The sequence below is a fragment of the Vigna umbellata genome, chromosome 5, assembly GCF_029865625.1.
Source record: "Vigna umbellata cultivar VRB3 chromosome 5, Vumbellata_1.0, whole genome shotgun sequence".
NCBI lineage: Eukaryota > Viridiplantae > Streptophyta > Magnoliopsida > Fabales > Fabaceae > Vigna > Vigna umbellata.
Window position 1 is genome coordinate 18,636,219 of NC_142169.1, and position 23,600 is coordinate 18,659,818.

Below are 23,600 nucleotides of genomic sequence, written 5' to 3' on the forward strand. Positions count from 1 at the left end.
GGACTAAAAACCATCAAAGTTTTAAATAGGAACTAAAACCAAAATCGTGTGATACTTAAGGGACGAAAAAATATTTAACCCATGTATTTATAACCTATCCGGACACGCATATGAATTAACTTCACTTTTGACTACATAAACCACCTTCAATGAAGTGGTTTTAACTCTCGTTGACTTTAATATATTTTAAGCAAAAATAATTATCACATTCAACATTTTTCTTTTGGTAACAAAACGTATTTAGTTAAGCATTTTGTCTGAAATTATGGAGAAAAATAGCTTTTAAATTCCTCATACAAATTGTTTTTAACATGCTAATTAAACATAAAATTGAAAGAGGGTAAAATTAAAAATGAAATTACTGTTTTAAGACATCACTTGTTAGAACCTCAACTTAACGCATAAATTTATTAAAAAGATATATTAAAATGGATACTTGGGTTTATTTTATTTTATTTATGAGGTTGATTGGTTTATTCCACATGGTTCTCCAACTTCACTATTTAATTTTTCTTTATATTTCTTGTTGACAAATGTAGATTGAAAGCAAAAAATGGTTTTGGCTTCTTCCTTAAGAAAAGATTGAACACAATTCTCCATTTTGTTAAGAAAACTTGTTGTTGACCTAATTTGAGATAAACTATTAATTCATTTTCAATTATCTATCCTTGTCTTGAGGTTGACACTAATTAAAGTGCACATGTTCTTGCTTCTTTTATTAGGGATGATGCATTTTCAGTGCATTTTTTAATATAAGAATGTAATGACAGGTTATATGTAGAAGGATATAATCAAGAACCCAAAAATATTTAAAATAGCCAATAGTTAGTTTAAGTAAACTAAGATTGTTTTATTTTATTTGTTGCAATACTGACTGAATCCAATAGTTTCTCCACGGTGTTGGCAAAATAACATAATTAGAGAAATGGATAAAAGGAAATTATACATTTTTGTAATAATGATATATTTTAATAACCATTTACAAATGTATAATCCATTTACAAAGGTATTATGATTATCAGCTAACAGTGGAAACATATATCTGAGTGAATATTCACTTAAAACAATACAATTTAAAAAATATATAATTATGCAAGAGTGATTTTAAAATTAAAAAAAAAATGTATCTATGTTATTTTAAGGGGGAATTAAATAATTATATTTAATGGAGAAGTTAGCCAGGTATATTTAGACACAATAGATAATTATAAAAGAATATATCTCCTTTAAAGAATAAAATTATTTAATTAATAAGTTAAATAATTTCTTTTTATATTATGGTATAAATAAAATAAATATAATAAAAATTTAAATATTATAATAATTATTGAAATTAAAATTTCTATGAAAAATTATAAATAAATAAATAATTTTAAATTTTTTAATTTTTTATATTTATATAATATTTGAAAATAACTATTTTTTATTATAAGTAGGTTTTTATAAATAATAAAGTTAATAAAATTGGTAACAAATTGTGTGATTATAAAGTGACATATGAAGAGTCTTCTTTATCAATTATTTTATTCTCGTTTAGTTTTACGTATGGTATGATCTCAAATCTATTTATTTTTATTTTTTTTCCTCATCCATTTAGTCAAATCAAATAATATACATTTTTAATGTTTTTTCTTTTCTTCATTATTCATCATTTATCTTTCTTGTGTGAAATACAATGTTAATGATATCAAAACATTAATGGTTTAATCCTTTCGGACATCCCTATTTGTGCAGGGTTATCTCAAATAGGTCCTCGTATTTATTTTTATCTTAATTAGGTCCCTATTTTTGTAAAATTGAGTCAATTGGAACCTTGCCGTTAATTTCAATAGACGGCGTTAAATTTATTGAGTCATGGCACGCTGACGAAGCAAATTTTAATGACGTGGATCAAATTCATTTGCACCCACTGAAACCTCTACCACATCATCACCATCTTCCACCCACTGAAACCCTAGTCTCCTTACCATCTTCTCCCTAGCGTCGTCGGCAACATCACCGCCGCACAACCCCGGACCACCGTCAACCTTCAAACAGTGCCACCAGCCTCCATCAAAACCGCGAGAACAGCCACCCAGAATCGCGATCCTCATCGCGTCTCTCTTCGCGAGTTCGGCAATCTCGAACCACCATCATCTTCGCCACAGCACCACTGCAAACAACATCGTGCCACCGCACCGCCAGCCACAAGTCATCATCACCGTGCCACCATTCATTTTCCCAATCATCATCTCAGACCTGCATATCCAAAAACCCAATCCGATCTGAAAAATCCTTCGAACCCTAAACGCCGAAATCAAACTCCAAGCCAGAATCCCAATTCATTTCGCCACCATCTCCTTCACGCGAGCCCTTGCCTGACCGCCGCACAACCCCGGACCACCGTCAACCTTCAAACAGTGCCACCAGCCTCCGTCAAAACCGCGAGAACAGCCACCCAAAATCGCGATCCTCATCGCGTCTCTCTTCACGAGTTTGGCAATCTCGAACCACCATCATCTTCGCCACAGCACCATCGCAAACAACATCGAAGGTGAGGAGAGCGACGAGGGCGTGATCGGGGAAGTGGTGGTGGAGGAGGAGGAGGTCCTTCTTGAGGGAGAGCAGTTGGTCGTCGGGGGAGGAAAGATCAATGAGAAAGACGAAGGCAGGGGGAGGGGGAGGGGGAGAAGAGGAGGGGAGAGAAGGAGAGTACTCGACGGTGCTGTAGGTCCACGTGCAAATGAATTTGATCCACGTCATTAAAATTTGCTTCGTCAGCGTGTCACGACTCAATAAATTTAACGTCGTCTATTGAAATTAACGACAAGGTTCCAATTGACTCAATTTTACAAAAATAGGGACCTAATTGAGATAAAAATAAATACGAGGATCTATTTGAGACAACCCTACACAAATCGGGATGTCTGCAAGGATTAAACCAAACATTATGAATTATGTGTTATTTTTTTAATAAAATCCAAAAATTAAATAATTATTATCAAAATTATTAAATTTGGTAATTTTTCTTTTGCATTTATCTAAACAATTTGGTCGTTGATTACTCGACTTTTTAAATATTTGGCCTATCTTTTAAAAAACACATTTTTAACATTGACAAATGAATTAATATAAAACACATCAAAATTGATTGATTTTTTATTATTCCTAATCATATATGATGTAAACTAGAATTTGAATAGATTATTATATTTAATTAATTAAAGATATGCTACATATTTATTAGAATAAAATGCTATAGATTTAGTGGTTTTAATACAAAAAAGACAACATGATAGAACACTGAATGAAAAACACTTATGTTGTTGAAGAACACTGGACGTAATATGGAGTGATGCAAATCTAAAATGGACTAGGAAATGAAGGAACCCACACCACTTGAATTAGAACGACTAAAAATAAGTAGAAGCTATAGTTGTCGCATGAGCTAATCGCATAATATAAGACTCAAAATGAAAACAACACTCGATTATTCTTCAACTCAACAAAGTTTATTTTTTATTCCATCAAATCTAATTATACAATGTAACCCCTATTTATAGTTGAGTGTTATTTGAATTAAACATTAAACTCCTAATTACAAACAACTAATTAAGGAAAGAGAAAACATTTGACATGCTCACTAGGTGCTAAGAGTTATGCTAACTGCCACCCCATTCATACACATCCTCCAATGATGCTAAGTCATTCTTTTTTGTGTTACTCCTTTCAACTTCATTAGTATCACATCGTCTCCTCGGTTGAAAAAAATCATCAACAAATTCTAGAAGACTTATCCACTTTATTACTTATAAACATGAGTTCTAAAAGAACGCTACTTCAAAATGATCCAAAAACAAATATTTTATCTAAAAAGAGATTTGGATAATGTGAGAAGTGAATCTCTTATTATCAAGGAGTTTGGAGATATTCCCTTAGAATCAAATACCCACCTGAAAAACACATCAAACAGTTTCAGAGTAAATATATATATATATATATAAGGGAACACAAAAATACAATGTCCATACAAATAACAAAGTGAAAAAATGTCTTTGAATGTCCATGGGATTTTTAATAACCGACAAATAAACTATCATATTAGTAAACAAATATTCATATTTTTCTAAACTTGTTTGTTCTTTTTCTATCACCATTTTTCCCCATGGTTTATGTCATTACTCTTGGACAGACATGTCTTGCCTGGGCAACAAAACAAGAAGATACAAGTTAGTATTTCTTTTCCAATGAAAAGTTATAATATTGTTATTTTTCTTCTTCTTTTTCTTTTTTTTCGCTCTTTTCGTGCTTTTCTCTTTCTCTCTTTTTTCTTTTTTTTTCTCTTTTTTATTTTTATTTTAATATCACTTTTGGTCTCTATTTTCGTTGATTTTGTTTAATGTGAGATTTATATTTTTCTAGTGTTAAATCTTGTCTCAATTTTCGTAATTTTTGTTCAATTCAGTCGTTTTTTATAACGTTGTCTAACTCATCAACGACAAATAAATAGTGTGTACCACATGTCAATTCTTAACTTTTTCATTTTTTTAAAAAGTGTTTATTAATTTTTTTTTAGATTTTTTTCTTAATTTTAAAAAAGTTGTCCACGTGTTAAGTCAATATTATGTCATATGGTAATATCAATGCCACGTGTTAAATCAGTGTCATGTGTCAAATTATTATCAATGCCACATATCAATGTTAGTACCACATGTTACTGACTTGTATTCAATTCAATCCCGATTTTCATTATTTTTGTTTAATTTAGTCCCAAATTTTGTCAATTTAATTCCAATTTTAAATTTTAAAAAGAAAAATCTTCATTATTTTAAAAATTAGATGAAAAAATCCTCATTATTTATAAAATTAAAAGAAATTTTTTCATTATTTTTAAAATTTAAAGGATAATTCTTCATTTATTTTTAAAATTAGAAGAAAACTTATTCATTATTTTTAAAATTAGAAGGAAAGTTCTTCACTATTTTTAAAATTAAGAGGAAAATTCTTCATTAATTTTAAAATTAGAATGAAAATTCTTTATTATTTTTAAAATTAGAAGGAAATTTCTTCATTATTTTTAATTTTTTAAGGAAAATTTTTCATTACTTTTAAAATTAGAAGGAAAATTCTAATTTATTTCTAAAATTAGAATAAAAATTCTTTATTATTTTTAAAATTAAAAGAAGAATTCTTCATTATTTTTAAACCAACTCTACCTACAGAAAAAAAAAATAAGTATAATAATTATATTCCAATAATATAGTTAGAGTTGGTTTAAAAACAATGAAAAAAATACTTAATAAAAATGTTAATTTTAATAAAAATTAAATTTAATCTTAGTTTAGTGAGGGACAAAATTGAGACAAAATTGGACAAAACTAACAAAAATTGAGACTAAATTGAATATAAGACATTAACACGTGGTACTGACACTACATGTGACACTGATATTGACTCGACATGTGGTACTGACCTTGATTTGACACATGACATTGACATTGTCACACGGCACAATATTTACTTGACACGTTACATTGTTCATCTGATATTAACAATTTAGACATCATGAAAAAGGAACAAATTAAATATAAATTACGAAAATTAAGACTATATTGAATACTTGTAAAAGAATGAGTCTTACATTTAATAAAGTCGATAAAAATAGAAACTAACAACTATGTCAGAAATATTTTCATTGATCAATCAAAGGAATCAATCCTCACTAGAAAAAACCGTGTCACTCAAGCACACTAGTGTACATGGGTGTTTGCTACTTTCTCTTCTACCACTAATTACAATTAGACTTTACTTTTCATTTCAAGAGCCAAGACTTTTCAAAACATACAAACATCAACAAGGACTTTCTTTAGTGTTATGAAAATGCTGAGGAAGGAAATTAATGTATCTAGGTAGCATGAATGAGTATAGAGAACAATCACATCAACTTTACATTCTACTCTTTTCTATTTGAAAACTAGAACACAACCAAACACCATCTTGTAGTCACATTATTTCTTTTTTTTTCTCTTTTTCTCTTTCTTTTTTTCTTTTATGGGTATCATATTTACAAGAGTGCACCACATCAACCACAACCAATTCTACAAAGTTTCTCATGCTTTCCTTCTCTATGTTCTTTAGATAATTTTCCCCATATTTGATCACACTTATGACCACATGAAATTTGTACTTTCTTAGTCAATGTGGGGTGGTCATATATTTTCAAGAAGGTCCAAGAGTTCAAAGTTGAAGGATGTTTTCTTTAAATTCAGAAAGGGTTGTATAAAGGTTTTGATCTTGAAAAACAAGTTGGTCTTAAGGTCAAAATAAGATGTAGGAAAATAAGGAAAGTCATAGAATCTACATTATATTTGGAGAGTAAAATTCTTATATTCATATAACTATTTTTGCTTATAAGATAGAAATAATAAATATAAAAGACTCATAAACTTTGTAAGTGACTTAGTGTTTAAAACATACTTTTGTATCTTTTATTTCAAAAGAAGAAGATAAAAGGATAATATGAAACGACTTTACTTACTTATATAAAGTGACATTAGTAATATGTGTTTTAATATGAAATTAATTCTTATGAAGTTGTCAATAATAGATTTTGTAATTCCTTAAGCCTTCTTTAGACAAACACTTATGAAATTGAAGTTATAATAGTTTTAGTCTCAACAAATTTTATCTATTAAACTACCTAATAGATGATTTTCCAAATGACTCTACAAAAAGTTTCTATAAATCCTATTTAACCCACCTTACAAAACTAATTTGTTACTTCATCAAACCTCTGTAAGATTTATCTAACAAAAATTAAATATTTAAAATATATTAATTATTATATTTCAAAATATATATTAATTATTACATTCTAAAATATATGAGTTATCAAGTCACATTTTTAAAGATTGTTTATGATCAATCACTATGATTATTGTCATAATCAACATAACTATTATAATTAGGGATGAAAAAATACGCTAGTTTGACCCACTTAAGTCCGACCTGACATTGGCACACCAAAAATAAGATGGATCGAGTTATTTTACCACTTAAAAATGGGTTAAATTTTTTATTTTCTGTCATCGAAAGTCTAATATCACATGAAAACGAGCTGATTTTTTTTACATAAAAACAGGCTGATGATAGGCTGATTCCGAGTTGAAAGGGCTAGAACGAGTTGTTGTTCAAGTTGTTTTAGATCTTAGTTGAGCTATATCATATCTCGGCCAAGCTATTGAGTTGTATTAGTCTAAAGTGTTGCAATACAATTTCCTATTTCTTTTAATGAAGTCGGACTGACAGGCTACCCGACTGACCAGTATAATTGATTTATCGAACTGTTGAGCTTGGTGAACCAAATTAGTTCAAACTTCCAAATTGAAAATATTGTCTCAGTTCGTCTATTTTTTATTAACAATAGTGACAAACATTTCTTTGTGGTGGTAAAGAAAAGTGGTATTCATAAATGTGGTCATGAATTAGACATTAATGATAAAGGTAGTCATAATTTTAAATTCAATACATAAGTGGTTATGACAACTATGTTAGTCATGAGAACAATAATAACAGTGACACAACTCAAGAAAATAGCTTCTTTGTTTTATTAATGAGTGGGTGAGATTTAAAAAATGACTAGGTGAATTAAGTAATTTAACCAACTTGTTCTCTTATTATCTAGTGTGCCGAACCATTTCCTTTAAAGTGAAAAAAAAGGAAATCAAAATAATTAAGTTTAAATTCTTATTATATAATAAGTTTAAGTTATTTTTATTCTTACAAAGTCAAAATATATTTTATTATAGTTAGTTTATTTTATAAATTGAAATTTTCTAATATTAATATGATTTTTTATATTTAATTTAAATGTAGGTAAAGTTATTGGACTAAATATCAATTTTCTTAAAAAAAGTATAAGAAATGAAAGACAGATCTCTAAAAGAAATGTTAGAGAGACAGTTTTCTTCGATTGATCAGGTTGATTATTCTATTAGGATCTATTAACTTTGTTAGTCAAATAGACAATATGGTTCTCTTTCCAAATAGGAATACACACTTAATCATGCTCAACTAAATTACCCAACACAACTTTTTATATACCCTCATGAAACATAACTACTTTAGAATTTCTACAACAATAATTCCCATGCACAAAATGTACACAACCTCCACCAAGCCTGAATGGAACCAACATTTAGACAAAAATGCCCAACATGAAAACAGAAACAAATTTAGACAGAATATTATCATTAAAAAAACACCCATTAAAAATTTCCTCCAATTCTGGCCTGGTGCTGAATACTGTTCTAAACCCACTTCTAATCATGAATCCTGTGTATAACAGAAAGAGCAAAGACATTATTTTGTAGTTTATTTAGGATGTCGATGAATAGAACAAAAGCTATTTGAAATACAACAGGTTGTTATTATTATTATTATTCTTTAAATGAACCAACTCTGCCAAACGAAGCATTGAATTTGGAACTTCTGAACCGAACAAAAGTGAGCACATAAGAACCATCTTTAAAATATTAGACAAATGACAACTGGATTTGGAAACCAATTTGGTTTATTTGACTAAGGGTTGGTAACAAGGTTAAACAGAAGAAAACTACAGGACCTAAATGCCACACAGAAACTTTCAAAGGCCTAATTTACCACTAAAAAAAGACTAATTATGTAAATAATCTTGCTCAGTAACATGAAGTCAATCTAAGTCCCGAGCGCAAAAATTTTGATTTTAGAGAATGTGAACACTTTTCAGCACCCAAATGCGACGTACCATGTGTAAAGAAATACTTTTACAATTCTTATTAGAGATAATGACAGAGAAAGACCTTTGACAAGAGATAAAAATGAGAACATAGATAGCACGTGAGACAACGTTTGATGATTGTACAAATTCAAAAAAATCTAATAGTTTTGAAAAAAAACTATTATTTTGAAAAGATTTGTCTGTATGCTGAGGACCCTTTCATCAGCCGACAAGAACGCCATCATATTCGTCAAAAGTGGAGGGCAGCAATGTCCATTATTACGCCTGCGTTGATCCTAATGATTGTTATTATCAGAACATGGTCTTGACCATGCTTGTTACTTTTCATCCATGATAAGATGTTACATTTTGAAACACACAAAAATTAGAACAACTGGGCTAATACAACATAGTGATAGTTCTTTACAATTTTCATCAATTGCATCAGCAAATCAATGGAATTTTGTAGTGTGCATGATGATAATTTCCCACTTAAATCTTTGAACCAAGTTATACATGCAAAACTATTTTTTTGACATAGGAAACACAGTTGCATAACACACCTATAATTTCCTTTTCACAAAAAGAAATAGAAAGAAAGCCAAAATTACCAATGCTAAAAATTACATATAAGCAACAACCAGAACACCAGAGTGAGAAAAGAATACAAAAAATAGGATTGAAAATGAATCACCGCATTTGCCACTTGCATCTAACTGTTGAAGGACAGAAAGAATGCAGTGAATGCTCAAATAGTTTAAAAAACACGTTCTGAAAGACCTGATGAAGTGACTTCATTACCAGAATTCTGGCCTATGCTGCAGCCACTGACGGTTCCTGCATCAATCAATGAAACCATAATATAAAAAAATGTTATCTTCTACTCATTATTCATTTTCCTTAACAAAAGAAAAATTACATCCGGTTCTTCAAGTGTTTTGAAATGGTTCTCCAATTACGAAGTTTTACCTCGATAATCTATATAATAAAAATTTGAATTAATAATTAACATAGATTATCAAGATATAACGAATTATGTTTGGAAAACAATATCACAAATACTTACAGAACTATGTCCAAGTTTAGTGCTTAACATTTCTTTTATCTTTATTACTAATATGCAAGAGCGTATCAAACCTTTGTTGTCAAGTTTGAGACAGCCATATTAAATTTTTCTCTAGTTTTAGTACTTGCAACATGTCCAGCCTTTGCCACCTTGCTAAAAGCACCATTTAACCATGCTGTTCCAGCAGTCACATATCTGCATCACACGAAGACAATCCATTAACAAGTATACCTTATTATCATCATCCAAACAACACTCAAGGAGCATCATGCATATTTCATCTCTCTCCAACCTGTAGTTAATGCATGTAGCAACTAAAGAAATTTCTACATTTTACTATACTTTGTATTTCTTGGTTGGATCTCACCATAAATTCATCACAATTTCATGGAGAAATCCAAGAGCAGAAATGGAGATCATGCATCATATTCAACCATACCTGCTAGTTTTGACAGCCGATCCAGTGTCATTCAGCTTCCTCTCCGCTGCAATTATTGCTGCCATTGTTTTATCTGAAACATGAAGCCTCTGATCCACAGATTTGACTTTCTGATTCACTGCTGCAATGCCTACTGTCAATTTCTCAGTCAGTCCAACTCTCTTGTCAAAAGAAATGACCTTTGCAGATGCATTGGCAGTCAATTGGTGTTTTTCATCAAATGCTTTAGCTTTGTTCACAGCATCCTGCCTTATTGCTGAACCTTTTGCCAGCATACTTGTAACTGCATCTTGTGCTCTGGTAAGGTAGATTCTTCTATTGGTGGGGCTGGCTTTTCCTTCCTGAAAGAGTTATAATATTGCAGACCATGAACTCAATCAGAGAAAAACTTGAACAGCTCTAGTAATTATTGCCGAGCTACAAGATTAACGGAATGAATTGCTGAAGATTACAAGTAAAAGATGCAAGATTGACGCCATGCAAGAAGCCTCAAAATTTAGATGCAATTGACGTAACTTGCAACAAACAAAACATCATGACAGGGACTATCTTTGCCAGTTTCAGAATGCAAAATTCAGTAATCTGGTATATCCAAAACACACTCCAATGAACTAACAGAGCGCTGGGTATAATATAAATAAATTCAATACGACTTTTTAGTCTACTCCAAATGCCAATGAAGAAAAATCCATGGGGAGGAAGATTATGCAAAATCTTAATCAGGTTTCTGGATTTACCTCAATATCTGTGGAGACATTTTCAGAAGGAGCAAAGTTTATAGTATTTTCCACCAACCTTTCTTCCTGCATAAATTGCTTCTGATAAGCACCAAATTTTATATAAATAAGTGCATATATGATATTATAGTTCTTGGATTTTTTACCTGCATCTCATGATTTGGTACATAGTTATCAGCTGGAGTTATCCTCACAACTTGGTCCACTATTGTTGCTCCCTGAGAAAAAGACAACAAATATTTTACTCGCACAAGCCAAAAGCTGCAAAGGCATATATAAGATTTATATCTTCCCAAAACTTAATATCAAGACCAAAATGTTATGGTGCTATATGAAAACAGGCCAGAGACGAATCGACTTACTTCATACATCCAAATAGACATTGCTAGAAAATACAGACCTTTCTAATGTGAAAAATGATTGGGCTCTGTCATTCGTAATTTTAATGTTCAACATATCTGTGTTTTCAAATGAAAATGCTATGATGCCAGCAAAACAGCTACTAAAAGTTTAAAAATACAACACAACAACTTCCATTTGCTTGCAATCTTCTTTAACATAAGCTATAAAATGGCAAGTTGATGCTAAAGGATTTTTAATTTGAGATCTCCTTCTAGAATCAGTCTCCTTCCATTTCTTAAGTGAGCATTGCATGAAAGTGATCCCTTTCAACCATCTGTCACGTCCAGTACACAATATCTAGTACCTACCCTGATTACAAATCCAACTCGATAATCTACCACAGCTCCAACAATGTCATAAAAGGAAAAGTGGCATTACCGATAACAATAATGCAATTTCAAGTGCTTTAGGTTCTTTAAATGTCACATACGCAGTCTTTGATTTGCCACCTTCACTGCAATAAAACAGACAACACAATAAACTATCATAATACAGATTTGACTTCTTTAAGCTGATTCGGAAAAACAGAATCGTAAGTTCAATAATTGAATGAACTTTGAATACACAAGAAGAGTTCAAATCCTAAAGTAGAAGAAAACTTTGAGTTTATCTTCAATTACTTTGCTTTAGACTAAGATAAGGTAAAAACAACAACAGAAGATTAATGCACTGTGACAGCACAGTTTACCCTATCAATTAACTAATTAAAAATTTATACCTTACCTGTCATTTGTTTCATTTTCCATTAATTAATACAATTTTATATCATTAAAATCAAAACTAAGAGCACCCCATGATTTCTTCTCTGATTTTTCCAACCCTTTCCCCCTTTCTTTTTCCTTTCTGAGCACCCTTCAATCACAGTAGGGAGGATTACAACTAGCAGAAACCCAATTCAAGCAACCAAGAAGAGGCAAACAAATATCGGTACAAAAACTACCCACCTGAGGATCTCAACATGCTCAATTTCTCCAGAAAAGGAGAAGAACTCGTGAATCTCTCTCTCACCAGCTAGATCTGAAAGCTGCTTAACTTGAACAGTCCTGGTCTGCAATAATCAACACCCAGAAACAGAAAATCAAATAATGCTCCAATTCCAACAAGAAAAGGGTGAAAAGATGGGATTTTGAATTCAAAGATGTAAGAGCTTGTTACCTCCGTTGCCTGCATTGCGATTTACACAGTGGAAGCTGTTTCTGTACAGAGAGCAGAGCTGGTGAAGAGAGAGAAAACGGTGGCGCGTGTTAAGTTCTTGGAAGTGGTTTAGTGCCACCGAAGACAGCAGAGTTGTATTGAAGAAGAACACAGAGAGAAAGAGAAAGAAATTACAGAGAATGTGTGATGTTTAGAATATAATCATGTCCCAGGTACCTCGTAAAGACCAGAAAGAACAATGCAGTGATTCTCACGGAAATTCCACAATTGTCCCTTTATAGTTTTCCCATTAACTTTTTTTTATTACTAACACCAAATTAATTTCTGTGTAATTTCGCATTATTTTTAAAATAACTATTATTATGGACACAACTTTACAGTGCATATAATTTATAATTAAATAACAAAAATTATATTATAACTGCAACTATTTATTCTTAAAATTTTGGAATAAAATCATGTGAAGATTCTTCTTATAAAAAAGTATAGGTTGGCTTATAGGTTAACCTTTCCGTTGTAATACGGGAACGCGATTATCAATAAAGCAATAAGCCATTTAAATTGGGTAAAATTTTAAATAATTTGTAAGGGCTTTATTAGGTTTAAGTTATTTTGTGGTTAATGGGCTAGAAAAATCTCAAAAACAAATATTTTGTCAAAATTCTTAAAAGAATTAGTAAACAATATTAAATGTGATGGGCTTTTGAAATAGTTATATCTATGAAATTTAAATTAGAAGTACTACTATAATCTATAATATTCCTTGTATGAACTAATTCTAAGTTGCATTTTTAATTAAATCATAAATATGAAGGTAAATATCGTTTAATATTATAAATATTATATATTTTACTTTTAGTACAATGGAAAATAAATTACTGTTTTAATACAAAAGTTGTATTATGTTAATTTTACTTGAATTTAATTGATAGTTAAGGTAATTAAATAGCTATTCTAATATTTAATAATTATTATATGTATTTACTAATTTGAAAGGTTTTCAAAGTTAATTACATATTAAGTTAGTGTTCACTTTAATAAATACACATAAAGACTAAACACGTGTTGAACTATATAAAATATTAACAAAATTTAATTAAATTCAACATAATAAACAATTTTGTATTAAAACTTAACTTTTTTCTTATTATACTAAAAACAAAATATTTAATATTTATTATACTGAAAAATAATTTTTTTTAAATATTATATCAAGAACACGTTTAATTCATTTCAAATGTTATTAGACATAAAATTGAGATATAGTCTTATTGGATTTTTTTTAAAAAAAAAACAAATTAACATAAAGTATAAGATCCGCAATCTATAGAAGTCTGAAATTTTAAATAAAATCTTAAATTAGAAGAATAAAACCTATTTATTTCTAAAGCTATTTTTTCTTGAGAATTTGTACTAAAAATATTGTTAAAATATAATTTTACAAGACTTTTGCATCATAAAAAAAATATAACCTCCAGTCTCAAGCTTTAATAGAAACTCTAAAAGACTAAAAGAGTAATTTTGGTAAAAAAGAAAAGTATGGATATTATATTTTAAAAAAAATATAGCATGTGTGATTGGATTTGAATTTATTATGAACAGAAAATTTACAACTAATAATAAATAAGAGAAGGAATGTGTTCACCAAGTGGCTGCTTATACACCAAATAACCAACACCATTAAATCATTGCAATAACACGCCACCATGTAACTATTAAGATAGAATACAACCATCAATGTCCTTATCTAGGGTCCACTAATACATACTGATCATCTTAATACACATCATAACTAAACTATGTTTTATGTTTAATAACAACTCCCTTTTAATATTTTTTTAAGTCAAACTTTACATTGCTAAAGTTTTATATCAAAATATCATAAATGAATTTACATTTTCAAATCTTTTTTCCTGTTTCTTTATTAAATTTTTAAAATATTATTTAGTAAATAATTCAAATTTCATAATCAGTGTAGTGGTTATGTGTAAGTATTCATAAATAGTTTATATAGTAGGATATTTGTATTTCATATCTTATATGTGAAAATTGTGAATGATATTAATTTCTAATTTAATAAATTTGGAAAATGTTGGAGAGAGAGAAAGAATTTACAAGTATTTAATGAAACAATTGTAAAAATATTAAATAGACTTAAATATAGTTTTAGTTTATTGAAATGAAAAGGTTTTAATTTTTGTTTCTATAAAGAGAAATTGTTTTTCCTTCCATTAGATTTGAAATATCTATTTATAATCTTCATAAAGTATGTAAATTTTAGTTTTGGTTCCTGTAAAATATTTTTGTTTGATTTTCATCTCTTCAAATTTTCAAAATCACTATTTCTTAATCTCTAATATTCATTTAAAAAAAACATTTATTTTATAAATTTTAAGAATGCTTTTTAAGATGTTAAATATTGACATTTTATGACAAAATTAATAATACCGCTGTCTTCGTTTGAAGGGAAATTGATGTTCACGGTGATTGGCGACGATGGATTTGGAAAACGAGCGTTGTTCTCTTGCGATGATTTACGATGATTTGGGATGATGGAACATCGCTGATTTGCGAGATAGCACTGTTGAACTTATCTCGCCAATTTGCAAGGATTTGCTCTGATTTAATACACAAAGACTCATATGCCCTGACCAAACGTGGAAGCAGCAGGGTTTGAAGAAGTGATAACCGATTACAGCAGAGTGTAACCGGTTAGAGAGTGTAATACAGAAGAGTGGCGTAACCGGTTACAGAAGAGTGTAACCGGTTACAAAAGAATGAAGTTTTGGTGGCACACGCGTAACCCGCGATTACAAGCTATATATTTTTTAGTTTTTTATAATTATTTTAATATTATAATTTAAAAAGATCTACATCTTAATAAAATTAGGTATATTATATTTTCTAATTTATTAAAAATAAGTTGATTATTTAATTTTTATAATTTTTAAACATTAATTTTATAAATTATTCATATTTTTTTTATAAACATTTTTACAATTAAATATAACATTTATAAATAACATTTTATATTACTTTTATAACTAGGGGCATTTTGGTAATCTTTAATTTCTACCAATTAAACTAATTTTTAAAATCTATCACATCAATCAAATCCTACACTATTTCTCACAAACTTTACTTCCAAATCCACTCTCAATTACCCACAAATCCACTCAAAAAAACAACAAAAAAATTACCCTCAAATTCACTCAAATCATCTCCCCAAATCATCTCTCCCAAATCACTCTAAACTAACAAAGCCTAATAGATGTCACTTGGAATGATTATTTGACCATTTGTTCATATATTAACTAATATCATGTAATATTAACAATAAAAAAATAATTTTGAATTTTACAAGGGCTAAAAATAATGAAAAAGTTATAAGGATCACAATCAAAACTAATTCATTCTGAGGCTAAAAACATATTTAAATTTATCAAATATTCATATATTTATATTTAACCGTTCATTTTATTTTTCTTTTTAAAAACCCAAAATACAAGCATTTACGTGGTTAGAGAGCTTTCGGGAATGTTATCTTCTATATTTCCAAGAAACTCCTTATAAAAATACAACGGTTTTTTCTTTTTCTTTTGAGTCCACTTATCTCCCACTAATCATTTGTAACATTTTTTAACAAACAAATTATATAATAAAAAAATTAGATGAAATTGCTTTTTTAAAAAATATTCATATTTTTCCTGGGATAAATATGTTTTTCGTCCCTTAAGTATTATACGATTTTGTGTTTAGTCCCTACTCGAAACTTTGATGGTTTTTAGTTCTCGTAGTTTTAAAACTCTTACTATTAGTCCTTAAAATTGGACGCCGTTAACTTTTTGTAGATGTGGCAAACGACAAGGCCACGTCTTATGTCAGCTTGCCTCTTCGCTCTCTACTGCTTGTGTCGTTCGTCTTCTCCGGCAGAGCAGAGCCTCCATCGGACCAGCCGCCGTGTCGGACCTTCCGCTCAGTCCAAGGCGTCGCCGACGACACCAATCGCCACCGGGACCATTACCAGCCACGACGTCGATTTCTCCCTCTTGCCTTTTCTCCGAGCAACATGATTAATTTGTGGAATGTTCAGTTTCTCACCTTTCTTTGCAGATCAACGATCTCTTCCATAATTTTCTCTCCCTGAAAATCAAAAGGGTTTAATTAATTATATAAAGTCATTAGGGAAATTATTCAAGAGATAGATTTATGCATCCAAGACCTTCTTTTCTATCACACCCCTCAATCCAGTTTCTAGAGACCTCTCCAGCTGTTGCAATTCATCTATGTTTAGACCCTGAAGATCCTCTCCTCTTAGCTGCCTGCATTTCTTTTTCCTTGTTATATATGTTTACATTTCAACAAACAAATTCATTTTCAATCACGAAATTGTCAGACTTTGTAGCTTAGTTGATGGCTCTTCTCGGCAATTTCCTTGCTCAATCTGCTGCAGTTGCTGTTTTCAACCAGCTGAGTAATCATTTCAGAAATTAATGATTGCCATTGATTGAAGTTTAAACCTTTGAAATAGTTTATATGATGAAAATATAACTCATTTTTATCCTAACCCAACGTATTCAATCTCCTAAACATCCACGTCACGTTGCATAAGACCAAACAAAACATGGTTGTGTTTATTTGTTTTGGTTGTTTCTTTATTTACAGGCATAAAGAAAAATAGGCAACTCCTAATAGTGACAGCAGAAAAGGAAAGAAATTATGAATGATTATTGAAATTAAAATGCAATGGAAATGGAAAACTAAAACTGGCTTTAACTAAAATACAATGATAAAACATAAAATGGAGTGAAAGATGCAATGACCTCAACACATTCACTTTTTGAAAGGCAGTAAACAATTCCACACTGATTCCTGATTTGTGGCTCGCGGAGACCATCCTGGTTTATGGCTCGCGGAGGCTAGACTCTCTCAGGCGGCGATTGGCGGAGGAACGAGAGAGCTTCTCTCTCGCGCGCAGAGAAAAGGCAAGGAGGGAGAAATTGACGCTGGTCGGTAATGGTCCCGGTGGTGATTGGTGTCGCCGACGACGCCTTGGACTGAACGAAAGGTCCGGCATGGCGGCTGGTTCGATGGAGGCTCTGCTCTGCCGGAGAAGATGAACGGCACAAGCAACGTGACAGAGAGCGAAGAGGCAAGCTGACATAAGACGTGGCCTACAAAAAGTTAACGACGTCCAATTTTAAGGACTAATAGTAAGAGTTTTAAAACTATGAGAACTAAAAACCATCAAAATTTCGAGTAAGGACTAAACCCAAAATCGTGTGATACTTAAGGGATGAAAAACATATTTAACCCTATTTTTCCTACTTTGAAATATGTAGATTTTTTTTTAATTAAAAGAGGAATGTATTAAATTAGAATTCATTGTAATATAAATAATCTACTATATGAAATAATAGATTAGCTCTAAAAATAAAATTTTAAATAGAACTTTAGATAGGAATACAAGGTCTATTAACCAATGTCTACAAATTCGAAATTTTAGAAAAGTTTTCATTTTTTTTAAAGATAAACAAAGAAATAATTTTAAACATGTATTATATTATATAATGAACACCTTATTATATATATATATATATATATATATATATATATATATATATATTGAAACTAAAATATGTAATTTTTTCTTTTAATGAATTCTTGAAAGATTTTATTATAATCTACATATTAAAAACCATTTTCATTATCACTTATAACTTATATCATATTACAAAATTACTCTTGAGTATGTTCTTTGTCACTCTCTTACATAAATAACACAAATATTTAAAACTAAGTTATTTCTAATTTTGTTAAGTATCATTCTTAACTTTAGAAAAAGACAAGTTTGATTTGGAAGGATACTATTTTTAAAATAGATTATAGGGTTAAATATGTTTTTAGTCCCTAAACTATTGGCCGTTTTTGGTTTTCGTCCCTGTTTCAAAGTAAGGTACAATTTGGTCCTCATTCTTTTCGAAACGTTCGTTTTAGTCCTCCAAAACTAAACACTGTTTAAAAATTTGGTCCTCATTTAGCAACAAATGAGGACTAAAACCAAAATTTCGAGGACTAAAACGAACGTTTCGAAAAGAATGAGGACCAAATTGTACCTTACTTTGAAAGAGGGACGAAAATCAGAAACGGCCAATAATTTAGGGACTAAAAAAATATTTAACCCTAGATTATATGAATCTAGAATACTCTTTACTAAGTTAGAGAGATTCATATAAGCAAAGAATTTGCAAAAAATTATTTCTTTTAGCAATTGTCTAGTAAGAGAAATGTATCACTTTAGCCATTGTCTAGTAAGTCAATGTCTCATTTTTTTTTATATAAATTAACACTCAGGATCATGTAGATTTTTGCATTCAACAATATATATCATTTATTAATTTTATTTTCTTAGAATGAATCATATATGTTTAGGCCTTAAAAGATAATCATTGACAAATGACATGTTGATCCGCGGTTGTTGTGTTAGAGCTTTTTAGAAGATTGGTTTAAGGTTAACATTCTAGGCATCACACTTAAACTATTGTGGGAGTTTAAATTTTTATTTTTCTAATATTTTTCTTATACTAACATACTCTTTCTCAACATACACATGTAAAAGTCCTTTTATTAATAGCTGTATTGTTGTATAGTATTTTTTCCAAATATGTAAGTCAACTCTATTAAGAGTAGTCACTCTAACAATTTTAAAATAAATTAGGATTTTTGTTGCTTAATGTGTTTTGAAGAGATTGCTCAATGTGCATATAATTGATTAAACGATCTTCTAAATAGTCTAATTTCTTAAAGTTTGGTAGACTGTATTCTTTTTTGAAGATATAATATATATATATATATATATATATATATATATATATATATATATATATATATATATATATATATATATATATATATTTAACACTACAAGAAAATTTTTATATAGTGATTAATTTTAGTGAAAAAAAATAATTAGTCACTATAGTGACTAATGTAAATATCAATTTACAAAACTAAAAATTATTGGTTATTAAAATAGTGACTACTATAAATAAAAAATTATAATTGATTTGTAGATTGGTCTTTAAAATTAGCTATTAAAGTTTTGACTATCAAAAGAATTAATTTCTAAATTCGGTGATAAATTTTGTTGCCCAAATTGGGTGATAAATTTTCTCTTTTTGTTTCTCTTCTTCTCACTTATCTCCCTTTAATGTAAAAAAAAAAAAAACTCCATCAAATTTTCCAATGAATTTACTAATGGAATTAGACCCATAATCAATTTAATTGATTATGAAAAAATATTAAATTAATGTAATTAATTATGAAAAACCCATAATTGATTAAAACACATAGATTGTGACATAAATTGTAGTTTTGGTTTTTTAACTTGATTTTTGAGTAGGTATGCGAATAAGTGAGATTTTGGGATTGTTAGGGCCTCAAGTAATCTTTAGAAACCTTACTTAGAGGCAAAAGCACCTTGTGCCTGCATCTACTCTTGAAAAAGGTTCTTAAAACTTTTAAATTCAATGTACTTTCTTTCTTCTTTGTTGACTTGAGTCCACCCCCTTCTATAAAAGGAGTGCTCAAGCATTGTACAATGAACTTAGAAACTTATACTTGAAAATAATATAGAGAATTTTTACTCATTTTGCAACTTTCCGTTTCTAAGTTCATATAGGATAAATGTCTTCTTGATGTCTCATAACCTTTTCCTTCATGGTTGGCCCAACCTCCTTAAAGATACACATCCAACTAGGGATGACAACGGGTTTGGTCATGCATAAATAGTGACTACCCACTACTCGATCCACAACAAAAAAATCTATCTGTTACCTGTTCACTACCCATGTGAATACCCATTTAAAAATTACTCGCGGGTATTTTAAAATACCGCAGGTACCCAAGGTTACCCGCGAATATTTAAAAAATATATTTATGAATTTTTAAAATAAAATTTAAATATAATTACAAAAAAAAATATAATATACTATAAATTAAATTAAATATAAATATAAATATAAATTTAATTTTAATTAAATATAACCTAATAAAATATAAATTAATTTTAATTTTAATTAAATTAAGCTTAATAAAATATAAATTAAATTTTATTTTTATATTTTTTTAGGTAACGACCAATTTATAAGAAGATATTAAAATACCCACTAACTGTGGCTAATAAATATCTGTGAGTACCAACTATCCGTTGCAAGTTTTATCTGCGGATACCCGCAGACACATGTATTTTTGTCATCCCTACATCCAACCCACTCACCAAATGCATTTTCATTCATATTACTTGCTTCTGCGTCTAGTACATCAAGTCCATGAAGTCTCCTTCAACTTGCATGAAGAGGGTTTTCATCATTTGGCACAAAACCTTATTCCTTCATATGAGTGGTTTCTTGCTCCATTTCCATCATTTGGAGCAAGCCATATTTTCATCAGTAAAAAAAACTAGAAATTTCAAAATATTACATGCGTTTGGTGCCATTACCAACCTTTTTATTATGTTTATTTTTATCTTTAATTGATATTTTTATTATTATCTTTTTAAATAATTAAGGATTAAGTAGTTTTAGAAAAATATAAATATTTTATCTTTTATTGGTATTTTTATTATTATATGTTTAAATAATTTAGATTTTATTAGAAAATTTTGAAAAAAATTAGTATTTGGATTTTACTTGTGAAATATTAGGTAAGTGGAAATCTCATAATATTGAAGAATATATTATAATATATCAAGGATTATCAGTTATAATTTATTCAAGTACAAACTTCAAACACGGTCCACTTCAGCCTGTTCATCAAGCAAGTGCACATTGTGAGAATTATTGAATACATTCATAACAAACCAAAAAGGGATCATATCCCATGTTTTCTCGACCAGAAATTGCCTAGGATGCTGAAAAGAGGTTCTTGAAGGTTGTTTGGGCGGTTGGGAAGCTCTCCCTTCTCTTCTTTGGGTTTTCATCTTCATCCATGAAGGTTTTTCTCCTTTTAGGTTGAAAAGGAAGATGAGTCATGAAATTGCACTAGTAGAAAAAAAGATTCTATGACGACTTATTATAATAGGTGAAATCCACATATCATAATAAGCTGACCAATGACATTTTCGTAATAAAAGTAAGAGTTATTATGGCATACTTTAGGAGACTTGTCATAATAAGTGGATGCGGTGGGTAATTGGCGATGCGAATGGGAGGCGTAATTGAAGCGTAGAGTAACTACCAAAAACCTTGGGGGAGGCCTTGATTCTGATCTATGGTTTCAACTACAACCTTTATTCTTCAATTTTGTAAACCTTAGGTTCTCCACCATGGAGAGTTAAACCTATTTGTTGAGATTAGATGAATACATTTTTCTATTTCAATGTTAGTATTTGATTTCTATGATTAATGTTTATTTTGGTTTCACCATCCATAGCTTGATATTTGGTTCACTAGGTGTTGGAAAATGTCTTTTGCACCTAGAACTGAAACTAAGTACCTAATGAAACTTGTGTTAATTATGAGTTGAACATGATTTATCATTAATCTTAAGACTTTTGAACTTAATGCATGATTGCTTGTTGATGATTCAAAGAATTGAAACTTGATGAGTTGAGAATATCTCAAAGTCACTAGGTATAGGATTTTAGTATTCTTGTGAGTTGATTTTAACATGAAAGTGAAATTGAGATGTTTATAGATGCATGATAATAAAGTGAATGAAATCTAGTCTTGACAATTGTAAATGATCTATGTTAAATTTTTGTTACACACTAATTGTTTGATAAAAATACAAAAAGAGTTTCTTTGTGTGCTTTTGTAAACTTTGTTGTCTAATTGAGTGTGAATTATGAGAGTTGTTGAGAGTCATACAAGCTTCTTGGAAAAATGATATTTGGACTTTCAACTTTATTACTTGTTCGATTTGGTAGACTTTCCAATATCCTAACAAGTTTTTGTCTAATAATTGAACACAATTCTTATATCAAGTGAAGAAAGGTTAGAAGCCAAGGAAATGTAGATAAAAGGTAAAATATTAGAAATTTCATAATATTACATGTGTTGGGTGTCACTTCAATTAAGCCTACCACCATGAACCACTATGAACACAAAGAGAAAAATTCGACGTTGGGTGCTACCACCTAGTGGTGAATTGCACTTAAATGACACTTAAATTGCTTTGAGTACCACCTCTCATTAGTGAATTACGTTGAGTTCCACTTGATTAGGATTGAACGCCACTTGACCAAGTCTAAGCACCACTTGGATGAATCATATTTACATATATCTCATCAAATCCATCAATATAATACTCACATTATACATCATCAACTTGGCGGCACCTCTTACAGAGGTTTATTTAAAAGATACCTCTCAGTGAGGTTTATTTTTTCCCATTCGCACACCTCCTAAGTTAATTGCTTATAGTGATGTTGATTGGACTGATTGTCTTAACACTCATTAATCAATCACTAGTTGGTGCATGTTTTTAGGTTCTTCATTGATCTCAAGGAAAAAGAAGAAGCAACACACATATCTTAATTCTCTACTGAATTCGAGTATCGTGTCATGTTTATTACTTGTTTTGAAATAATTTGGCTTCATGTTCTTTTAACTGAACTTGAATTTTTCTCAAGATGTTCCAACACCTCTTTATGCTAACAATACTAGTGTCATCTATATTGCTAAAAAATCTAGTGTTACATGAGCATACCAAACATATTGAAGTAGACTACCACTTTATTTGTGAAGCTTATGATGATCATTCTATTTCACTCTCTCATGTCACTACTTAACTTCAAGTTGCAGATATGCCTATCAATGTTATTTCCCGCCCTTGTCATCACTTTCTTGTTAACAAATTGATATTACTTGACCAATCTCATTAGTTTGGGGATGTCAATCAAGAATTATGTTGTCTCTTTAAATAACACCTAACGTTCCTATTTCTCACGTCTATTAGGTTATTATTCATTAATATAACTATTTTTTCATTTTCTTTTGCAAGATTCACTTGAATTTTGCTACTAAATTGTCCTCGACAACATAACATTTCCTATGGAGAATA

General features: G+C 29.8%; 1 protein-coding gene across 3 annotated transcripts; it reads right to left on the reverse strand.

The window, feature by feature from the left end:
- Positions 1 to 8,082: 8,082 nt before the first annotated feature.
- LOC124834845 (RNA binding (RRM/RBD/RNP motifs) family protein) lies at positions 8,083 to 12,762 on the reverse strand. 3 transcript variants are annotated; one of them, XM_088091988.1, is made up of 9 exons: positions 12,537 to 12,762; positions 12,326 to 12,429; positions 11,760 to 11,835; positions 11,126 to 11,197; positions 10,980 to 11,045; positions 10,243 to 10,583; positions 9,875 to 9,998; positions 9,539 to 9,574; positions 8,083 to 8,313 (listed from the first exon to the last, which is right to left on the reverse strand). In XM_088091988.1, exons 1-8 carry the CDS (start codon positions 12,549 to 12,551, stop codon positions 9,551 to 9,553), a joined length of 822 nt encoding a protein of 273 aa, XP_087948114.1. In that variant the 5' UTR covers positions 12,552 to 12,762; the 3' UTR covers positions 8,083 to 8,313; positions 9,539 to 9,550. The 3 variants fall into 3 exon arrangements, with proteins under 3 accessions (XP_087948114.1, XP_087948113.1, XP_047165603.1); XM_088091987.1 differs by lacking the exon at positions 8,083 to 8,313 and adding an exon at positions 8,746 to 9,022; XM_047309647.2 differs by lacking the exon at positions 8,083 to 8,313 and having other exon boundaries at positions 9,123 to 9,574; positions 12,537 to 12,760.
- Between the last annotated feature and the right edge of the window lie 10,838 nt (positions 12,763 to 23,600).

Bases quoted from the DNA above. Each gene is read 5' to 3' on its own strand.
- LOC124834845 (XM_088091988.1), bottom strand. The intron at 11,046-11,125 runs GTAAAAAATCCA...CAATTTATGCAG, and splicing joins TACCAAATCATGAGATGCAG to GAAGAAAGGTTGGTGGAAAA. The intron at 9,575-9,874 runs GTTTGATACGCT...TGATTGATGCAG, and splicing joins TCTCAAACTTGACAACAAAG to GAACCGTCAGTGGCTGCAGC.